The 20194-nt window shown below is 38.9% G+C and overlaps 1 protein-coding gene across 1 annotated transcript in view; it reads right to left on the bottom strand.

Moving 5' to 3' along the window:
• Nucleotides 1-18655, bottom strand: part of MRPL48 (mitochondrial ribosomal protein L48) — a 51809-nt gene extending 33154 nt beyond the window's left edge. The window contains exons 1-3 of the mRNA XM_069553040.1: nucleotides 18120-18655; nucleotides 7611-7663; nucleotides 6544-6581 (exon numbers count right to left, since the gene is read on the bottom strand). Coding sequence (XP_069409141.1) covers nucleotides 6544-6581; nucleotides 7611-7663; nucleotides 18120-18140 — 112 coding nt within the window. The 5' untranslated portion in view covers nucleotides 18141-18655. The remainder of the gene's footprint in view (nucleotides 1-6543; nucleotides 6582-7610; nucleotides 7664-18119) is intronic.
• Between the last annotated feature and the right edge of the window lie 1539 nt (nucleotides 18656-20194).

The following is a 20194-nucleotide window of genomic DNA, read 5'->3' as shown; positions in this document are numbered from 1 at the left end:
ATGGTTAAACTGCTTAATTAGCCAGTTGTTTTAATTATAAAATGTATAAGTTTGAAAGCCTCTGATTTCCACTAAGTTCAACTGAATTTTTTCCCCCTGCTTGGGTCATCAAGCTGGTTTCCTGCTGTCATATCAACACTGCAGCCTCCTGAGAGAAAAGGCAACTCTTTTCACTGAAGAAGACACAAAACCCCAGGACTTCAAAAGGAGGCTTTGAAAATCTTTCAATTGGTACAATTATAGATGTAATCATGTATTGAGTTTTCCCGCAACATATCCCTTCCCTTTATATATGCCAGCGTCAACTGTCCTTCAATGTCCTTGTTTACTAAACTGGGAACTAAACTCATCAATCCAGGATGAGGATACACAACTTCTTTTTAATTATTTCTCCTTCAAGATTGGAACAAGCATTTAGAGCAGTGCTATGCAGGAGAGAAAGAGGGGAAAACTGGGGTAACCCCAGCCAAGAATCTAATTACAGGATATTTTTTCCATTCAATAGACCACAAGTCCCTGAAGGGCAGATACAACCTCCAGCACCTGGCAAATAGTGTGTGTTCAGTCAGTGTTGGGGTGCTTTTGTTTGCTTGTTTTGACATTCTAGAGATATTTTAACAAGGCAATCTGCGATGATTTGACTCTGGCAGCTACCCACTTTTTTCAAAATCTCTTTTCAAACTTCTTTCAGTTTTTCTAATTACACTGAACTACTTGGACTTGAATGTACCATGCTTTGCTGACTCCAGCTTTTTGCTCATGCTATAATAAGAGGAGTCTGAGTTCCCTTCATTTAACCTCCTTATATATTTACCTCTCCATGTACATTTAAATCAGTAAAAAAAAAAAAAAAAAAGATGGTCACTACAATCAGGCTTTTCCCTTAGAGAGAGCAGCTGGGATGGTAGCCAGGACCCACAAGGTATGATGGGTAAAGGGACACTGCTTCCTCCTCATTTTTTCTGAACACCTTATAATTCAATTTTAAAATATCTGACTTTATAGAAATGTCAAAGACCCATAAAAAATGCCAACAAAGCTGTGTCCTTTCAAAGAGAATTACCTTGGCATGCAAGGTAAGTTACCCTGGACCTGGGAGCCTTCTAGGCACTGAGATTCCACAATTGAAATGGGCAAAGGAAAAGATCAATGGCCTTGAAAATAATGTTTGTAAATGTTTGAAAATATGTTCAACCAACTAGTAATCAAAGACATGCAAATTACAAATAAAAGGGATGGCATTTTAAAACTTATTAATATCAGTAAATGTAAAAGAACAACACCCAATATTGATAAGTATATAAACAGGGATTCTAAAATACAAAAAAAAAAAAACCTACAAAATGGTGCAATCTTTCTGAAGAGCAATTTGGTAATACACATCAATAGCTGTAAAAACATGCATTTTCAAAGACTTCCCTAGCAGTCTAGTGGTTAAGACTCCAAGCTTCCAATGCAAGGGGCTCAGATTGGAACTTTGGTTGTGGGGGAATTAAGATTCCAAGCACAACCAAAAAAAAAAATCAAACCTAAAAATGTGCACTTCCTTTAGCCCACCAATTAGACTTTTAGAAATATATATCCTATGTAAATAATCACACAAGGGCACAAATACTAATGTGCAAGCATGTTTATCATAGAACTGTTTACATTTCAAAATTTTGGAGACAACTTAAAATTTCTCCAAATAGAAAGCTAAGTAAACTGCTATTGTCCATCTTTCTTTTCAAAAGGATCTTTTTTTCAATTGGACTTTTTTCAATAGCATTTAACATGCCCCCATTTGATCTAGCTTTAAAATCAAGAATAAAACAAAAAGTTACCTCAGGATTAGGTAGTTATCAGATACTAAAATACATTACAAAACTATAGTAACCAATAGTATTAAAACAACTTGGTACTGCTATCAAATATACAGATAGATCTATGAAACAACACAAAGTTAAAATACAGTAGGTTCTACATCTATATGAAAACTTAGTATATGATAAGGTAACATCCACAAATGTATGGGGAAAATGTTGGATGTTTCAATAAATGTTAAAATAACTGGCTGCCCATTTGCAGGGGAGAAAACTGCATCCACACCCATTTCTAATTCCAGATGGACCACATGTTAAAAAAAAAACAAAAACAGAAGATAAATGAAGGATTTTTAAAAATAATTTTGAGGAAGGGAGTAGAGATCTTTCTAAGCATGAAACAAAATCTAGAAATCAAAGATTAATGAACTGAGCTACACAAAAATTTTAAACTTCAATTCAGCAAAAAGGAAAAAAACAAAAGTCAAGGAATAAATGACTAGAAATAACACAAAGCATTTATGATAGGAAAATGCTTATTTCCTTTCTATATGAAAACTATATAAAAGTTCTTACAAATAAATGAAAAAGCATGCAATTCAAAAGAAAAATGGGCAAAAAATATAAACAGGCAGTTCACAAGAAAAGAAAAAATGGCCAAAAAAAAAGAGAAAAGATGACAAACTTTCTTAAGAAATGCAAATTAAAATCAGACATAATTTTCACCAGCAAAAAAGTAAGATGTTTTGTAAAACCCAGTTTGGGGCAAGAAAATAGAAATGTAAATTAATACAACTTCTCTGAAGGGCAATCTGACAATACTTACCAAAATTTTCAACTCACAACTCATTGACTCAGCAATTTCAATTCCAGGAATTTATCTTACAAATGTACAGGAACAACTTTATAAAGATGCATAAAAATGGTTGCTGCGGCATTTTTGAAATAACAAAACCTGAAAACAATCTAAGTATCCAGCATTAAGATATAGTAATATACATATATAACATATATGTTCATATACCACAAAACCTTCCTGAAAAATATATAAGAAACTGCCATCAACGCATACCACTGAGGAGTAAGACCTGGAAACAGGAGTAAAACCTGGAAACAAAAGCTTTCATTATATACCCTTTAGTACAATTTCTATTTATTTTTAACATGTGCATGCTTTTATAATTTTCAACAGTTGATAATTTTAATTTATTTTAAAAACCTTTTCCTCAGAATACACATCAGTTCAAAATGAACTTATTATCTGGTTATGGGATAAGGGATGAGTCCAACACTAGGGGACAAAAAGGTCTTGAACATAATCCTTATTTTTTAGTATACAAGAAAAAATAAAACAATGAAAGTCTAACAAAATGTGCAGTGCTTAGTCGCTTAGTCATATCTGACTCTGCGACCCCATGGACTGTAGCCTGCCAGGCTCCTCTGTCCATGGGGATTCTCCAGGCAAGAACACTGGAGTGGGTTGCCATGCCCTATTCCAAGGGATCTTCCCAACCTAGAGATCGAACCCAGGTCTCCAGCACTGAAGCCAGATTCTTTATCATCTGAGCCACCAGGGAAGCCCACAAACAGAATGTGAATAACTGCTAAATCTGGGCTCACTGACATATTATCTTTTCACTTTTCTATAATTTTTTATATCTTTCAGAATTAAGTGTCATTAAGAGAAACATAACCATTAAAAATACTCTTTCCAGACCTCCCTTTTGGGCAGTGTATAAGAATTTACCCGTGGATGCAGGAGACATGGGTTCTATCCCTGGTCCGGGAAGATTCCACACACTGTGGAGCAACTAAGCCCCCACAATACAGCTACTCAGCCCCACTCTAGAGCCCTCAAGCCGCAACTACTAATCCCGCAGGCTGCAACTACTAAAGCCCAAGCACCTAGAGCCTGTATTCCACTACAAGGAAGTCACTGCAACAAGAAGCCTGTGCACAACAAAGAGTAGCCTCTACTCGCTGAAACATGAGAAAGCCCACACAAAGCAACAAAGACCCAGTGCAGCCAGAAATAAACAAACAAACATATATAAAATGATTAGTTTTTCATCTTTCCTTAACCCCACATCCCTCTCCAGCTCCTGCCAGTTCTCTCTCCTTCCATTCAAAAACAAACTTCTTAAATATATTGTCTGTAACAGCTTTCTCTAACTCCTGAATTCCCATTCATTTGTCGATGCAGTTGATTTTCACAACTGACCTCACCACACCTACACAGATACTACTCTCCCTACGGTCACTTCTATGTTGTTAAAACCAAGGGATATTAATTAGTCTATATCTTTTGCAAGCCCCTCTCAGCAGCACACAGATGAAACTGGTTAACCACCCTCTCCTTCTTAAAGCACTATCATTTTGGTTGCCATGATACTATACCATCATGGTTTTCTCCTACCATGCTGGCCTCCCTTTTCAAGCTCATTAGCCTCTCTTTCACCCTCTACCCAATTGTTTAATGTTGGAGTTCCTCAGGGCCTGATCCTTGGGCCTCTTCTCTACTTGTGTTCCCTGGATAGTCTAATTCATTCTCAAGAAATATCAACAGTATGATGACTTTCAAATTTAGTTTCAATGCAGACCTACATTTTGAGCTCAAGATCAGTGTCTCCAGTGGACTACTTAGCATATTTTCCTCATAAGCACTCCAACTTAACATATTCAAACACCAGACTCAGATTCTTACCCTACAAATTGTTTCATTTAAGGCAGTATATTCAAAACAAGTATGTAGAATATTTATTTATTATAGTGGAAACATATTCACCATAGATTAAGTGGAAGAAAAAAGCAGATTATGAAGCATTATATATAATTTGTTCCCATTACTGCAAGACAAAAAAATACATATATACACACAGAGATAGAGACAGACAGAGAAAGAGAAAAGGCTAGAAAAAGATATACCTAGGCTAGAAAAGATACACCTATGTTAAGCAATAATTTCTGGAGGATAGGCTAGGATTACAAGTGATTTTTATTTTCTTCATTTCCTTCAGTTTCTTCGTGTGTGTGTGTGTGTGTGTGTGTGTAGTATTTATTTTCCATATTCTCTAAAATGCATGCTTTTCACTTTTATGATCAGATTTTCTTAGCTCTTTTTCCCTTCCTGATAGGATGTAATATAAAATTCAGAGCATCAATTATTAAGTTTTCTTGCTAAAACTATTTAATTTAAATCTAGTGAGAATTTTAGATCTAACTTCCAGTTTGCAGGAAGGGGACAGAAGAACATGTCATAAAATACCACAAGAAAATAATCAGACAAATTAAAAAGCAAGGACATTCTATAAGTCAAACAGTCTAGCCTAATCAAAAAGCATCTGCGGCTGAAATAAAATAGTGAAAGAACTGTTCTATATTAAAGGTGACATTATAGCAAAATGCAAAGCATGACCCTTCTTTGGGCTCTTGGTTATAAACAATCTCATAAAAGACTTTTGGGGGACACCCAAGGAAGTAGATAGAGTATTAGATGACACTGAGGCATTATTATTAATTTTCTTCAAGGAGATAATGCTATTGTGGTTCTCTAATAGAATGGTAAGAATATCCTTGTTTCTAGAAATGCATGCTTAAGTATTAGGATTGAAACATCATAATATCCGATCAAGAAAGCTGAACCTGACAAAATGTTAACAACAGTTGAATTTAAGTGATGGCTCTAGAAGTGTTCATTATATTAGTCTTGGAAAAAATAAGAAAATAAGAAAAAAATATTTCTTACAACACTTTAAGTTTTCTAATGGCAAGGACCATATCATCTTAATTTTGTACCCCCAGCACCTAAAACGCAGCCTAGTCCAATAAATATCTGTTGAGAGAATGAATAAATAAAAAGAAGCACATATTTTGAGAGGTTGGGCTTTAGGTCTGGTGGAAGTGGTGATTCTCTACACATTGCTGCCATTGTCCAAAATAATTAAGAGATGTAAAACTTAGGTCATGCATGGCACATAATAAGCACTCAGTAAATGTTAGTTCCATTCCTTACTCCCATTCTTTTATTTCTGATACTTTTTTTTTGGCCACACCATGTGGCTTGTAGGATCTAATAAAGTTCCCCAACTAGGTGTCAAAACCATGCTCCCTACAGTCGAAGTGATTCCTAACCGCTGGACCACCAGGGAATTCCCTGTTTCTGATACTCTTTAGTCATATAACAGATGTCATTATCTAACGGCTGCTTTGAAATCTGTCACATAATAAAGTAAAAATGGCAAGTAATAGGATTGAAATGTTGAAATTCATTGAGCTAACCAGATTGAATGGATTTATTTTGGATACAATCGTGTGGAAAAAGCCTTAGCCTGGTAGATAATGGACATGAAAGACAGGTCTGGAATAGTAGCAATAATAATAATAACAATAGTTAACATTTTTGAGAACTTTATATGTTTCACCTCACTGAATCTTCAAATAATTCACTGTAGTTTGTACTATAAATTCCCCTCATTTTTTAAAGTGAGAAGACCAAGTCATAGAGAGGTAGTCAAAGGTCACAGAACAGTATGTGTGAGAGCTGGAATCTAAACCTACTACAGAACTCTTGCTCTTAACCCACAATTTATGTTCTTGCCCACTGATCAATTCGATGCGAGGGGTAGGACTTAGTCCCAGCCAATCTTCCCGAAGATATATTTGGCAACTTTTCAGACAAAATTATACTAGTGCTATAGGGTCACTTAAATCAACTAGACCACATCAGGAAATAATTGCTTACCTGCAGAACAGATGGGATTCTCTCCTGAAGTTCTGAACCTAAAAAGAGGGAGAAAGCATGTTCAGTACAGTTAGATATGCACATTTTATTTGCACAGCTACCAAAACTTGTATGCTCCTCATTATAGATATGTCAATATGACACTTTTCCTTATTCTATCCTTCTCTTCTTTCCATAAATATTATTAAGTACTTACTATGGGGCAGACAATGTGTTAGGTCCTGAAGATGCAAAAGTAAGTAAAATATCTCTATCTATGGTCTAGTTGGAAGAGAGATGTGTAAACAGATATGAGCCACAATATAGTCCTGGTACAGAGCAAAAACACATACAAGATTTAGTGGAATACACAGGAAAGTGTGATGATTTCTACCAGGGGATGAAACTAGTGGAGCTGAGTTTTTAAAAACAAAGAACTATTCTCAATTGTTTAGCCTTACAGAAAAAGCATTCTAGGCAGAGATATGAAAGCAGTATATCTGGGAAACAGCAAGCAGGTGGGTGTGAGTGGCATTTCAGCAGCAGGGAAGGGGGCAGGGCAAAAGAGGCAACCAGGGACCAGCTTACACCAGATTATGAAGACTTCATAACCTGCGGCGAGGAGTTTGATCTTTGCTCTGCGAAGGCAGTGGGAAGCTCCTGGTAGAGTTTAATCACAAAAGTGATGTGATCAGGTTTGTTTTGGAAAGTTAACTCTGGTGAGGAATGAATGGGAAGAAGTGAAACTGAGACAAGAGAAACTACCAGTAAAGTGGTTCTTACAATAGCCCTGTGTTATTAGAACATATTTCAAAAGTAAGGCTGATGGGATTTGTCCAGGAATTAGATGTAGAGTAAGAGAAACAACAGTATCAAGCATGACTCCAAAGATTCTGTCCTGTGCAACTAGATAATTGGAGTTGTCATTTACCGAGAATGGGGAAGGAGTAAGATAGCAGGGGAGTTAATGCTTGAGATGCTTAAGAAACATGTAAGGGGAGATGATGAAAGAAGAATGCTGTGTGAACGAACATTCTAGTGGGATGCAAATATTAGCTATATTTAATTACTGTTATTAATATCCTTACCTCAACAGGGAAAAGGCTTGCTTAAAAATGGTGTCATTCTTCAGACACAGCACCTATAGCAAAACAGCCACATTAGACCAACCATAAGCATTCATAGACCTCCAAGTACCTCTTCACCAAGAGGCTAGAAACCCACAGCACACAAACCAAAACAAAACCCAAGTCTCTTGTCTAGCAAAGAAGCTTCTCTACAGTTAATACTAAACATGCAGGCAAACCAAGGCCATGTTCTTTCCTATTTCACCCACCACAGAAAATGCTGGAAAAATAGAAGCCCCCCTTTTGGGGGCTGCTTTTTTTAAATTCACCCTATTTCCCCTTTCTAATTTCATTTATATTTTCTAATATCAACAACCATTATGCATATGTCAAGCACAGGCACCATGCAAGGGACTTTGGATTCTAATTCTCAAAACACTGCAAGGCAATTCTACAGGTGAAGCAACTAAGGCCCACAAAAGTTATATTCCAAGAAATTACAGCTAACAAGTGGCTAAAATGACTGCTTTACTCCAAAGACTATGTGTCTATTACAGAATACTGTCTCTTTTAATAGTAACAACAATAATAACAACTATACCAACATGAACAAAATAATTATAATGAAAGGAGGTAGTTGCAGTGGCAGCCTCCCTTCCCAATCTTACCCCTGATAACCCAGTTATTTCTATCTCACTCTGCCCTGCTGGCACTCACTCAAAAGATCACTGGTACAGCTTTACTAAGGTAGTCCTTAACATAGAGGAGGTCTTTTCATAAAGTAACTAGATAGAAAGCAATAAATGGCCTTAAGGTTCCATAACATAAAGAGAAAATCCTGTCCACTATGATAACAGTTTCAATTCCTTCAACATGTATGTGTTAAGTCCATTATGTATAAAACCCTTCAGAAACAAAGGAAAGTCTGAGAAACTGTCATAGACAAGAAGAGTCTAAGCAGACATGACTAAATGTAATATACTAGGTAGGATCCTAGAACGGAAAAAGGACCCTAGATTTTTTAAAAAATGAAAGAAATATTAGTGAAACATGGACTTGATAATAATATATCAATATCAGTTCATTAATTATAAAAAGTATACCATACAAATATAATAGGGAAAATCGGATATGGAGTATATCCAGTATTGTCTTTGCAACTTTTTTGTAATTCTGAAACTATTCTAAAGTTTTGTTTTGCTTTTTTGGCTGTGAGGCATGGCACGTGGGATCTTAGTTTCCCCACCAGGGATCGAACCCATGCCCCCTGCCGTGGACGCACAGAATCCTAACTACTGGACCACCAGCAAAGTCCTCTAAAGTTTATTTTTTATTTCTTTAAATTTTATTTATTTATTTAATTTTTATTTTTACTTTATTTTACTTTACAATACTGTATTGGTTTTGCCATACATTGACATGAATCCACCACGGGTGTACATGAGTTCCCAAACATGAATCCCCCACCCATAAAGTTTATTTTTTAAAAGCCTAATAGGTGCCAACTATTGTGGCACTATGAAAGGGACTAGAAGAACAAAATGCAACAATATGAATGACCTTGGAACCATTATGCTAAATAAAAGAAGACAGTCACAAAGGGCCAGTATTGTATGACTCCATTTATATGAAATATCCAGAAGAGCAAATCTATAGAAAAAGAAAGACTAGTGGTTGCCTTGGGTTGGAGGGTCTGGGAAGCTGGGGATGACAATTAAGGGATATGGGACATCTTTGGGACTTCTTTCTGGGGTGATAAAAACGTTCTAAAATTGCTAGTAGTGACGGTTACACAATCCTGAATATATTAAAAGTCATTGAATCATACACTTTAAATGGGCAAATTGTATGGCATATGACATATCTCAATAAAGCCTTTTTAAAAATGTAAGCACGACCCCCGTTTTATAGGAGTTTGAATGGCTGGAGATATAAACATACATTTGTATTAAACAGCTAAGTAATACCATAGCATCATATGATTAAGTCAAAATAGGTGGCACAAACAACTGATACCTCTAGCAGGAAATCTGGGTGTTAATGGCAAGGAGTTCTCTAGCTTTGGAGATGTTACAGATATTGCTGAGAATCTGCCCAAAGTCATGAACCTTCTCCCCAGACATATATAGACACAAATATACAAAAGGCTGCATACTGAGCACAGAGAATTATATTCAAAATCTTCTAATAACCTATAATGGAAAAAATCTGAAAAAGAATATGTATATATTAATATACGTCTATAACCGAGTCACTTTGCTATACACCTGAAACATACTATAAACCTACTATACTGTAAACCTACTATACTTCAATTTTTAAAAATGCAGGAAAAAAAATGCAAGATGTAGAACCAAATAAAGTGAGGGAGGAAAAAAAGTTTACATACTACTTCAAGAGATTCACTGAAACTCTTAATATCCCCCACAAACCACTATGCTAAAACAAGAGATCCTCAAAGGCAAGAGTCATGTCATCTTCCTCTCAGGCACACCATTGCTTTAATAAATAAATAAATGATTAGGAAGGAGTGAATGACTGCTAATCATTGCTACCATTGATTACTACCCACATCTATTTTGTTGAGCACCTACTATGTGTCTAAATCATAATTTCACTACCAGATAAGTATTATTATCCCATTTTACAGTTGGGGAAACTGAGATTAAGTATGATTAAGTAACTTTAATTGTAACAAAGTCAGACAGCTACTATCAGAACTAGCATAGGATATTAGGTTTCTGACTCCAAAGCCTGTAATTTTCCCCTATTCTACACCCTTTCTCCCATAAATGAAGGTGTTAGTGCTTAGGAAATCAGGAGGGAAATGTTCAAATTTAGGAAAGGTCTCCCGGAGAATGTGAGGTCATGAAGATTGGGATATGAATAGACAGAAGGAAGGACAAAGTATATGGACAATCCTAAAAACTATAATTAAACCAGATACTAAAAGACTCTGTAAACATGTGTACAATATTCTTAACCTAATGTTGGCCAGCAAAAAAGAGCAGTCACAGGGGCTCCAGCTGGCTCCCCCACCACTGGCCACCATACCTTGGTCAGTAATTTTCCCCTCTCTGGAGTTAGAGCCAATGACTCTAAGCTCCCTCCAGGGCCAAGATCTATCAACCACAACAAACAGAACAGAAATCAGAGTGAACAGAAAGTACTCTTAAATGGGTCACTTCATACAGAAGAGGTATTGGATGGGAAGAAAGAGTCAGGTAAGACTGATCTTTCCTCACTTTAAATGTTCAGATTTCTGAGTCTCCATAACTGCTATGAATTTAATTATCTAAAAGCCAACCCTTTTTAAGGGTGGACAACTGTCTGGAAGACAACCAAATTATGGCATGAACTCTTCCTTTCAGCTCTGGGAAATGTGCTTCCTCTTCCCTACAGTGCTCAGCATTATTTACCAGGACAAAAGTAATCTATTCTGGGACTGTATCCACAAATATTCTCTCTCCCCAGACAGCAAAGGAAGAGCAGCTCCAGCTCTGGAGCAAATGGAAGAGGAGGCCGGTGACTCTAGTGAATGAATGAATGAGGACATAAATGCCCCAGCAGTTTACAAAAACACTTGTCCCGTAAGCTTGGGAGTCAGGAACTGGGAAAGGACTACACAGCGACTTAAGAACCAGTCATGGGGCAAAAGCTATAGTGTGTGAGTAGCTTCAGACACCAGAGTCCTGGGGTGGGTGGTGACAGTAGTGGGTAAGGGTCCCATGAGGCAAGCACCTGAGAGCTCTTCTATGAGTATTAACAGAATATATCTGTATACTAACAAATATTACTTAAAATAGCATTGTTACTATCACTTACAGAGTAACCTTTGTTCTAAGCACTTTGCTCAATTTTTCATCAATCCTCTAATACAGGAATTGAAATAATTGCCTCTTTTTATAGAGGAAAAATATAATTTATATAATGATGTCCTTTTCATTATAGGGGATGGGATGCAAAAGAAGGAAGTCAAGAAACACCTGGAGTAACAGGCAAATTTGGCCTTGGAGTACAGAATGAAGCAGGGGAAAGGCTAATAGAGTTCGGCCAAGAGAATGCACAGGTCATAATAAACACCCTCTTCCAACAACACAAGAGAACGCTCTACACATGGACATCACCAGATGGTCAACACCAAAATCAGATTGATTATATTCTTTGCAGCCAAAGATGGAGAGGCTCTATAAAGTCAGCAAAAACAAGGCTGGGAGCTGACTGTGGTTCAGATCATGAACTCCTTATCACCAAATTCAGACTTAAACTGAAGAAAGTAGGGAAAACCACTAGGCCATTCAGGTATGACCTAAATCAAATCCTTTATGATTACACAGTGGTAGTGAGAAACAGATTTAAGGAACTAGATCTGATAGACAGAGTGCCTGATGAACTATGGACAGAAGTTCGTGACATTGTACAGGAGACAGGGATCAAGACCATCCCCGTGGGAAAGAAATGCAAAAAAGCAAAATGGCTGTCTGGGGAGGCCTTACAAATAGCTGTGAAAAGAAGAGAAGCAAAAAGCAAAGGAAAAAAGGAAAGATATAAGCATCTGAATGCAGAGTTCCAAAGAATAGCAAGGAGAGAAAACAAAGCCTTCCTCAGCGATCAATGCAAAGAAATAGAGGAAAACAATAAGAATGGGAAAGACAAGCAATCTCTTCAAGAAAATTAGAGATACGAACAGAACATTTCATGCAAAGATGGGAACAATAAAAGATAGAAATGGTATGGACCTAACAGAAGCAGAAGATATTAAGAAGAGGTGGCAAAAATACACAGAACTATATAAAAAAATCTTCATGACCCAGATAATCACAATGGTGTGATCACTCACCTAGAGCTAGACATCCTGGAATATGAAGTCAAATGGGCCTTAGGAAGCATCACTGCGAACAAAGCTAATGGAGGTAATGGAATTTCAGTTGAGCTATTTCAAATCCTAAAAGATGATGCCATGAAAGTGCTGCACTCAATATGCCAGCAAATTTGGAAAACTCAGCAGTGGCCACAGGACTGGAAAAGGTCAGTGTTCATTCCAGTGCCAAAGAAAGGCAATGCCTAAGAATGCTCAAACTTCCACACAATTGCATTCATCCCACACACTAGTAAAGTAATGCTCAAGTCTCCAAGCCAGGCTTCAACAATACGTGAACGATGAACTTACAGATGTTCAAGCTGGTTTTAGAAAAGGCAGAGAAACCTAAGATCAAACTGCCAACATCCGTTGGATCATCAAAAAAGCAATAGAGTTCCAGAAAAACATCTACTTCTGCTTTATTGATTATGCCAAAGCCTTTGACTGTGCGGATCACAATAAACTGTGGAAAATTCTAAAAGAGATGGGAATACCAGACCACCTGACATGCCTCTTGAGAAATCTGTATGCAGGTCAGGAAGCAACAGTTAGAACTGGACATGGAACAACAGACTGGTTCCAAATAGGAAAAGGAGTACGTCAAGGCTGTATATTGTCACCCTGCTTATTTAACTTCTATGCAGAGTACATCATGAAAAATGCTGGGCTGGAGGAAGCACAGGCTGGAATCAAGATTGCCCAGAGAAATATCAATGACCTGAGATATGCAGATGACACCACCCTTCTGGCAGAAAGTGAAGAGGAACTAAAGAGCCTCTTGTTGAAAGTGAAAGAGGAGAGTGAAAAAGTTGGTTTTAAAGCTCAACATTCAGAAAACTAAGATCACGGCATCTGGTCCCATCACTTCATGGGAAATATATGGGAAAACATTGGAAACAGTGACAGACTTTATTTCTTGGGGCTCCAAAATCACTGCAGATGATGACTGCAGCCATGAAATTAAAAGACGCTTACTCCTTGGAAGGAAAGTTATGACCAACCTAGACAGCATATTAAAAAGCAGAGACATTACTTTGCCAACAAAGGTCCATCTAGTCAAGGCTATGGTTTTTCCAGTAGTCATGTATGGATGTGAGAGTTGGACTATAAAGAAGGCTGAGCGCTGAAGAATTGATGCTTTTGAACTGTGGTGTTGGAGAAGACTCTTGAGAGTCCCTTGGACTGCAAGGAGATCCAACCAGTCCATCCTAAAGGAAACCAGTCCTGTATATTCATTGAAAGGACTGATGCTGAAGCTGAAACTCCAATATTTTGGCCACCTGATGTGAAGAGCTGACTCATTTGAAAAGACTCTGATGCTGGGAGGGATTGGGGGCAGGAGGAGAAGGGGACGACAGAGGATGAATTGGTTGGATGGCATCACTGACTCGATGGACATGAGTTTGAGTGAACTCCGGGAGTTGATGATGGACAGAGAGGCCTGGTGTGCTGCAGTTCATGGGGTCACAAAGAGTTGGACATGACTGAGCGACTGAACTGAACTGGAATGATAGAGGAAAAAAACAAAAGCTTTTAAGTTGCCAGAGTTTTAGGTTTGCTAAGACATGCCAAGAATTCAAACCAAGTCTAACTCCAAAGTCCATGTTTTTCATTCTGGGGTGTGTGTGTGTGTGTGTGTTTGTATACATGCGTGCTCAGCTGCTCAGTGGTGTCTGACTCTTTGCAACCCCATGGACTATAGCTCACCAGGCTCCTCTGTCTATGGGATTTTTCCAGGCTAAAATACTGGAGCAGGTTGCTATTTCCTACTCCAGGGGATCTTTCTGACCCAGGAACTGAACTCATGTCTCTTGTGTTTCCTGCACTGGCAGGCAGATGCTTCACCACTGCACCACCAGGGAAGCCCATTCTGCCATACTATCTCTCAAAAATACAACAGCAACTAACAGCAGCAAAATTCATATAATAATAATAGCCTAAACAGTTCTACCATTTTTTGAGTACTTGCTATATGCCAAACATGATTTCCATTAACCCTCGCAACCATTCTATGAAGCAGGTATTTATACCCCCATTTTACTGTGAGGAAACCAAAGCTCATAAAGATGAATTAACATACCTGATGCACATACCTAGTAAGTGATGTTTGAACTGACCTTTTCCTAAGTTCTTTCAAAATTGCTTTTGTTTGTAGTTTTCCCTTTGGCCATTCTTCTGAATATGTATAATATGGTGGCTATCAAAACCTGTCTTTGCCCTGAGTTGTTATAGCAGTTAGAAACACAAATTAGAGATTCACACAGACCTGGGTTTGAATATCAGCTCCTCTGTGTTACTAGCTGTATGATCTTTGGCAAGTCTCTTAAAAAATATTTGGCCTCACATACTATATGATTTCATTTATATGAAAAGAGCCAACTCATTGGAAAAGACCCTGATGATGGGAAAGATTGAAGGCAAAAGAAGAAAGGGATGGCAGAGGATAAGATGGCTATGATATGATCATAGGATATGATCACTGACTCAGTGGATATGAATCTGAGCAAACACCGGGAGACAGGGGAGGACAGAGGCTGGCCTGCTACAGTCCATGAGACTGCAAAGAGTCAAACCTGACTTAGTGATGAACAATATCAGCAACTTTAGGCCAAGTATACTGTAGGTTGGGTACCTACAGACATGAAGAAAATACAATTGCCCACCCACAATCTTTCTAATGAGGAAAGCAGATGTGCAAATTACTTATTATATTGCAATGAGAGATCAGTATAATGGGCTGCACAGGTCACAAAGAAATGAAGGACTGACAGCTGGGAAGATCAAGGAAGGTTCTCATTCCTCATTTCACAGATGAAGGAAACCAAGATTATTATCAAATTAGGGAGATGTAAAATACTCAGAAAAGGAAAAGCAGTGGGGTTTTAGGAAGGATAGAAAATCTAGGCTCCAATCTCAGTACTACCACAAAAGAGACTATTGACCTATAAGCAAGGCATTCATTCATACAGGCATTTGGTAAAGCATTTGAGAACTATTATGTATCAGGTATTGTACCAGTAGTTTCCATCTCTTTATTTGTTGCGCCTGCCAAGATTATCTCACAGTGAGATTAAATGAAATTATGAAAATGAAAGCAGTTCATTAGCTAGAGAATAATGTTAACATTCCTATTTGTATAGTTCTTCACACAAAATACTCTTACTGACATTTTTTCTATAATTTTTATAATTCCATATGATAGGCAATATCACTTGCATTTTACATATAAGAAACTGAAGCAGAGAGGCCAAATTACCTGCCTAAGGCCACACAGCTAGCAAGAAGTAGAACACAGCTCTGATGCAAATCCCATAAATGTAAAGTATCAACTAACACTTCAGACAGACAAATACAAGACTGCATATGATTAGGTGCCAAAAGATAATACCAGCTAAGAGTTCAAAAAATAAACAAGCACTTTGACTAGAATGGTCTGAAAGGTTTTAAGGAAAAGAGATCTGAGCTGCACTTTGAAAATGGAGCATTTGGAGCTGATGAAAAAGCAAGGGCATTCTGAGAAAGCTCCTGGAGATCAAAGATTAAGAATTCAGTATTGGGTAAATAAAGAAGACACTACCTGGTCAAAAGCGACAGGTCAGAATAGAATAGGGAAATCAGTAACAAAGGAATCTGGAAGGGAAGAGTGGCATCCGACTCAGAGGGGCCCTATATACTCTTACATCTTAAGGTGATAGCCTATGACAGATTTCCATGGGTTCTTCAGGAGTATGTGTGTTGTGTGCTGTGCTTAGTTGCTCAGTCGTGTCCAACTCTCTGTTACACCATGGACTGCAGCCCGCCAGGCTCCTCTGTCCATAGGGGTAGAATGGCTAAAAACAGTACACCTAGAACAATGAACCCTCCCTTTCAGCAGCATTCCTCAGATTCAAAGCTTTTAGAGTAGGAGCTTGGAGTCACCAATCTGACCATCTTTAACAAATTTAGAAACTTTCCAGTTTTTTTTTTTCTTCCTATAATCCCTTTCACCAGATCTAGTCAAATTCTCACAATCTGGCTAAAGTGAACAACTGGGAGTTATTTCGTTAAGAATAAAGTGAGGTTTGGGATGCTCAACATCACTCATTATTAGAGAAATGCAAATCAAAACCACAATGAGGTACCACTTCACACCAGTCAGAATGGCTGTGATCCAAAAATCTGCAAGCAATAAATGCTGGAGAGGGTGTGGAGAAAAGGGAACCCTCCTACACGGTTGGTGGGAATGCAAACTAGTACAGCCACTATGGAGAACAGTGTGGAGATTCCTTAAAAAATTGCAAATAGAACTACCTTATGACCCAGCAATCCCACTGCTGGGCATACACACCGAGGAAACCAGAATGGAAAGAGACACATGTACCCCAATGTTCATCGCAGCACTGTTTATAATAGCCAGGACATGGAAACAACCTAGATGTCCATCAGCAGATGAATGGATAAGAAAGCCGTGGTACATATACACAATGGAGTATTACTCAGCCATTAAAAAGAATTCATTTGAATCAGTTCTGATGAGATGGATGAAACTGGAGCCAATTATACAGAGTGAAGTAAGCCAGAAAGAAAAACACCAATACAGTATACTAACACATATATATGGAATTTAGGAAGATGGCAATGACGACCCTGTATGCAAGACAGGAAAAAAGACACAGATGTGTATAACGGACTTTTGGACTCAGAGGGAGAGGGAGAGGGTGGGATGATTTGGGAGAATGGGAATTCTAACATGTATACTATCATGTAAGAATTGAATTGCCAGTCTATGTCTGACGCAGGGTGCAGCATGCTTGGGGCTGGTGCATGGGGATGACCCAGAGAGATGTTGTGGGGAGGGAGGTGGGAGGGGGCCTCATGTTTGGGAACGCATGTAAGAATTAAAGATTTTAAAATTAAAAAAATAAAAAACTAAAAAAAAAAAAAAAGAATAAAGTGAGGTTTGGGATCTTAAGGAAACAAAGCTAGAGACATTCAGGGGCTCCCCCAAAGTAAGGACTAGTAGATCCGTGAGCGACAATGATCATGTTGATGTATATGTATCATGGAGGTATAGTCTCCAAATTAATTCCTCAAATAAAATTTTAACATAAATTGCTAAAAAACAAAGTCATTATTCTAAACAGTATGATACAACTGAAAAAGCACAATTTTAATCTGTTAAGAGGGCAAAGGAATGCTTTATGGTGGTTCATACGGTTTTACTGCAGTCACGTAACTAAGGCTTTGTAAGTCAAAACTTTCTTTTTATTATTACGCTTCCCTATCGCCAAGTAGCCTCACATCCCAATCTGTTCAGCGAGTCAAAACGGTACTCTTAGAAAAAAATCTGGAAGTTGATGACTTAAAGCAAAAATAAAATGACCTGCTCAAGGTCATAGACACTATCTGGACGTATACGGGTGATACCCATTGCAGATCTCTTCCCAGGCCAATGTGCGGGGAGGGTAGCACGGTGGGGGCGTGGCGCGCGGGTTACCGCAGCCATATCCTCCACGGAACAGAGAAAGCGCAACCCTTTGACAGGGCGCCGCACGTGCTGCCGGGAAGAGCTTGTTCTTGCCCAAGTCTCTTACCCGGATGTTGGCAGCCGCGTTATAGCCCCGCCGCCCCTTCCCAGCTCCGCTCTCCTCACCACCTCTCCCGTGCCCAGCTTGGATGGACTGCATTACCTTTCCTAGTGCTCCGTTCATCCTTGCCGGCAGCGCGGCCCGTACTTTTGCCAGATGAAGACGGGCTCAACAAGCCGCGACCCTAGGGTGTCTGAAAACACTGACGGAACGGCCTCGATCCAGTCCGGCAACAATATCCGACCGAGACTCACTCAACTCCTGTAGCACCTTGGTTCCGGCAGCTTCTGAGACTCAAGGTCTAGAAATACTCTCAGTCTCCGTTTTCATTACAGCTCAAATGTCACTTTCACTACTACTTCTCCAGGCAGAAATAACTGCCATCTCTGTTTTGCCCCCAATAATTTGCAGACAATGCGGCTATTTGTTCTGCCATACTATATATTATCGGTTTCCCTGAAACCTGATAGCTCAGTTGGTAAAGAATCCGCCTGCAATGCAGGAGAACCCGGTTCGATTCCTGGGTCGGAAAGATCCGCTGGAAAAGGGAAAGGCTACCCACTCCAGTATTCTTGGGCTTCCCTTGCGGCTCAGCTGGTAAAGAATACGCCCGCAGTGCGGGAGACCTGGGTTCAATCCCTGGGTTGGGAAGATCCCCTGGAGAAGGGAACGGCTACCCACTCCAGGATTCTGGTCTGGAGAATTCCATGGACTGTATAGTCCGTGAGATCTCAAAAAAGTCGGTCACGACTGATCGACTTTCACTTCACTCACTATATATCAACTATTTGTTAATTTCTCTTTCCCGTGTTTAATTGCGAAATTTCTCACACTAGGTAACACGAGAGGTAAAGAATCTGCCTGCCATTACAGGAGGCGCAAGAGATGCGGTTCTATAACTGGGTGGGGAAGATCCCCTGGAGAAGGGAATGGCAACCCATTCTAGTATTCTTGCCCGGAAAATCCCATGGACAGAGGAGCCTGGCAGGCTACAGTCCTTGGGGCTGCGGAGAGTCGGACACGACTGAACAAGTAAGCCGCAGCAGGGACTGAAATTCTGCCTGATTAATTCATGGGTCTAGCACAGGACACTGAAATCTGACTTCCAACCTCTATTTAAAAGCTGAATGACCCTCTTCCTGACATTCAGTTGCCTCATAATAATTGATAATAGCTATTTTTTAGTGCGTGACCACTGTGTGCAGCGCATTATGCTCAGAGCATCAATTTATTCCTTATAACAAGCCTATTAGTGAGATATTATCACTGGATTTTACATATAAGGATTTTGCAAAAAGGTTAAAAAGGCTTGTCTAGGGCCAACCAACCGAGGCAGGAACTGAGTTTCAAACTGTCTCCTTTATGCAAAGTGTTTTCCCTCTGACAGACACCTTCTCACGAGATAATAATGTCACAGCACACACTCATTTACTTATTTACATACATCAACCGTTTACTTAGTATGACTTTGTGCCAATCCATTGCTTGAACATTGGGAAAACAGAGATGAGCATTATACAGTCCCTGCCCTCAAGTGAGAGCTTCCCAGAGGGCGCAGTGGTAAAGAATCTGACTGCTAATGCAGGAGGTGCAAGAGGACGCGGGTTTGATACCTGGGTGGGGAAGATGCTATAGAGTAGGAAATGGCAACCCACTCCAGTATTCTTGCCTGGAAAATTCCATGGACAGAGGAGCCTGGAAGACTACAGTCCACAGTGTCACAAAGAGTAGGATGCGACCGAGTATCCTCCTCTTGTAGAGATTAGTGAGCTTCCTTGGTGGCTCAGTGGTAAAGAACCCACCTGCCAGAGTAGGAGAGGCAGCTTCAGTCCTTAAGTGGCTGATAGAGGATTGCATCAAAGTAAAAGTTTTCTGTGCAACAAACAAAACAACAGAGTGAAGAGACAACCTACAGAATGGGAGAAAATGTTTCCAAATAATACATCTGATAAGGAGTTAATATCTAAAGTATATATATATATATGGAACGCAAATTGATAGCAAGAAACCTGGTTTGAAATTTGACAAAGGATCTGAAGAGACATTTCTCAGAAGATGTACAAATGATCAATAGATATATGAAAAGAGGCTCAACATCACTAATCATCAGCAAAATGCAAATTATAACCACAAGGAGATACCTCACACCTGAGTGAATGGCTATTATCAAAGAGATA

Source organism: Ovis canadensis, chromosome 15 (genome assembly GCF_042477335.2).
Source record: "Ovis canadensis isolate MfBH-ARS-UI-01 breed Bighorn chromosome 15, ARS-UI_OviCan_v2, whole genome shotgun sequence".
Classification (NCBI taxonomy): domain Eukaryota; kingdom Metazoa; phylum Chordata; class Mammalia; order Artiodactyla; family Bovidae; genus Ovis; species Ovis canadensis.
The sequence above is the reverse complement of the archived record's forward strand: the minus strand, read 5'-3'. Positions and strand labels throughout refer to the sequence as shown.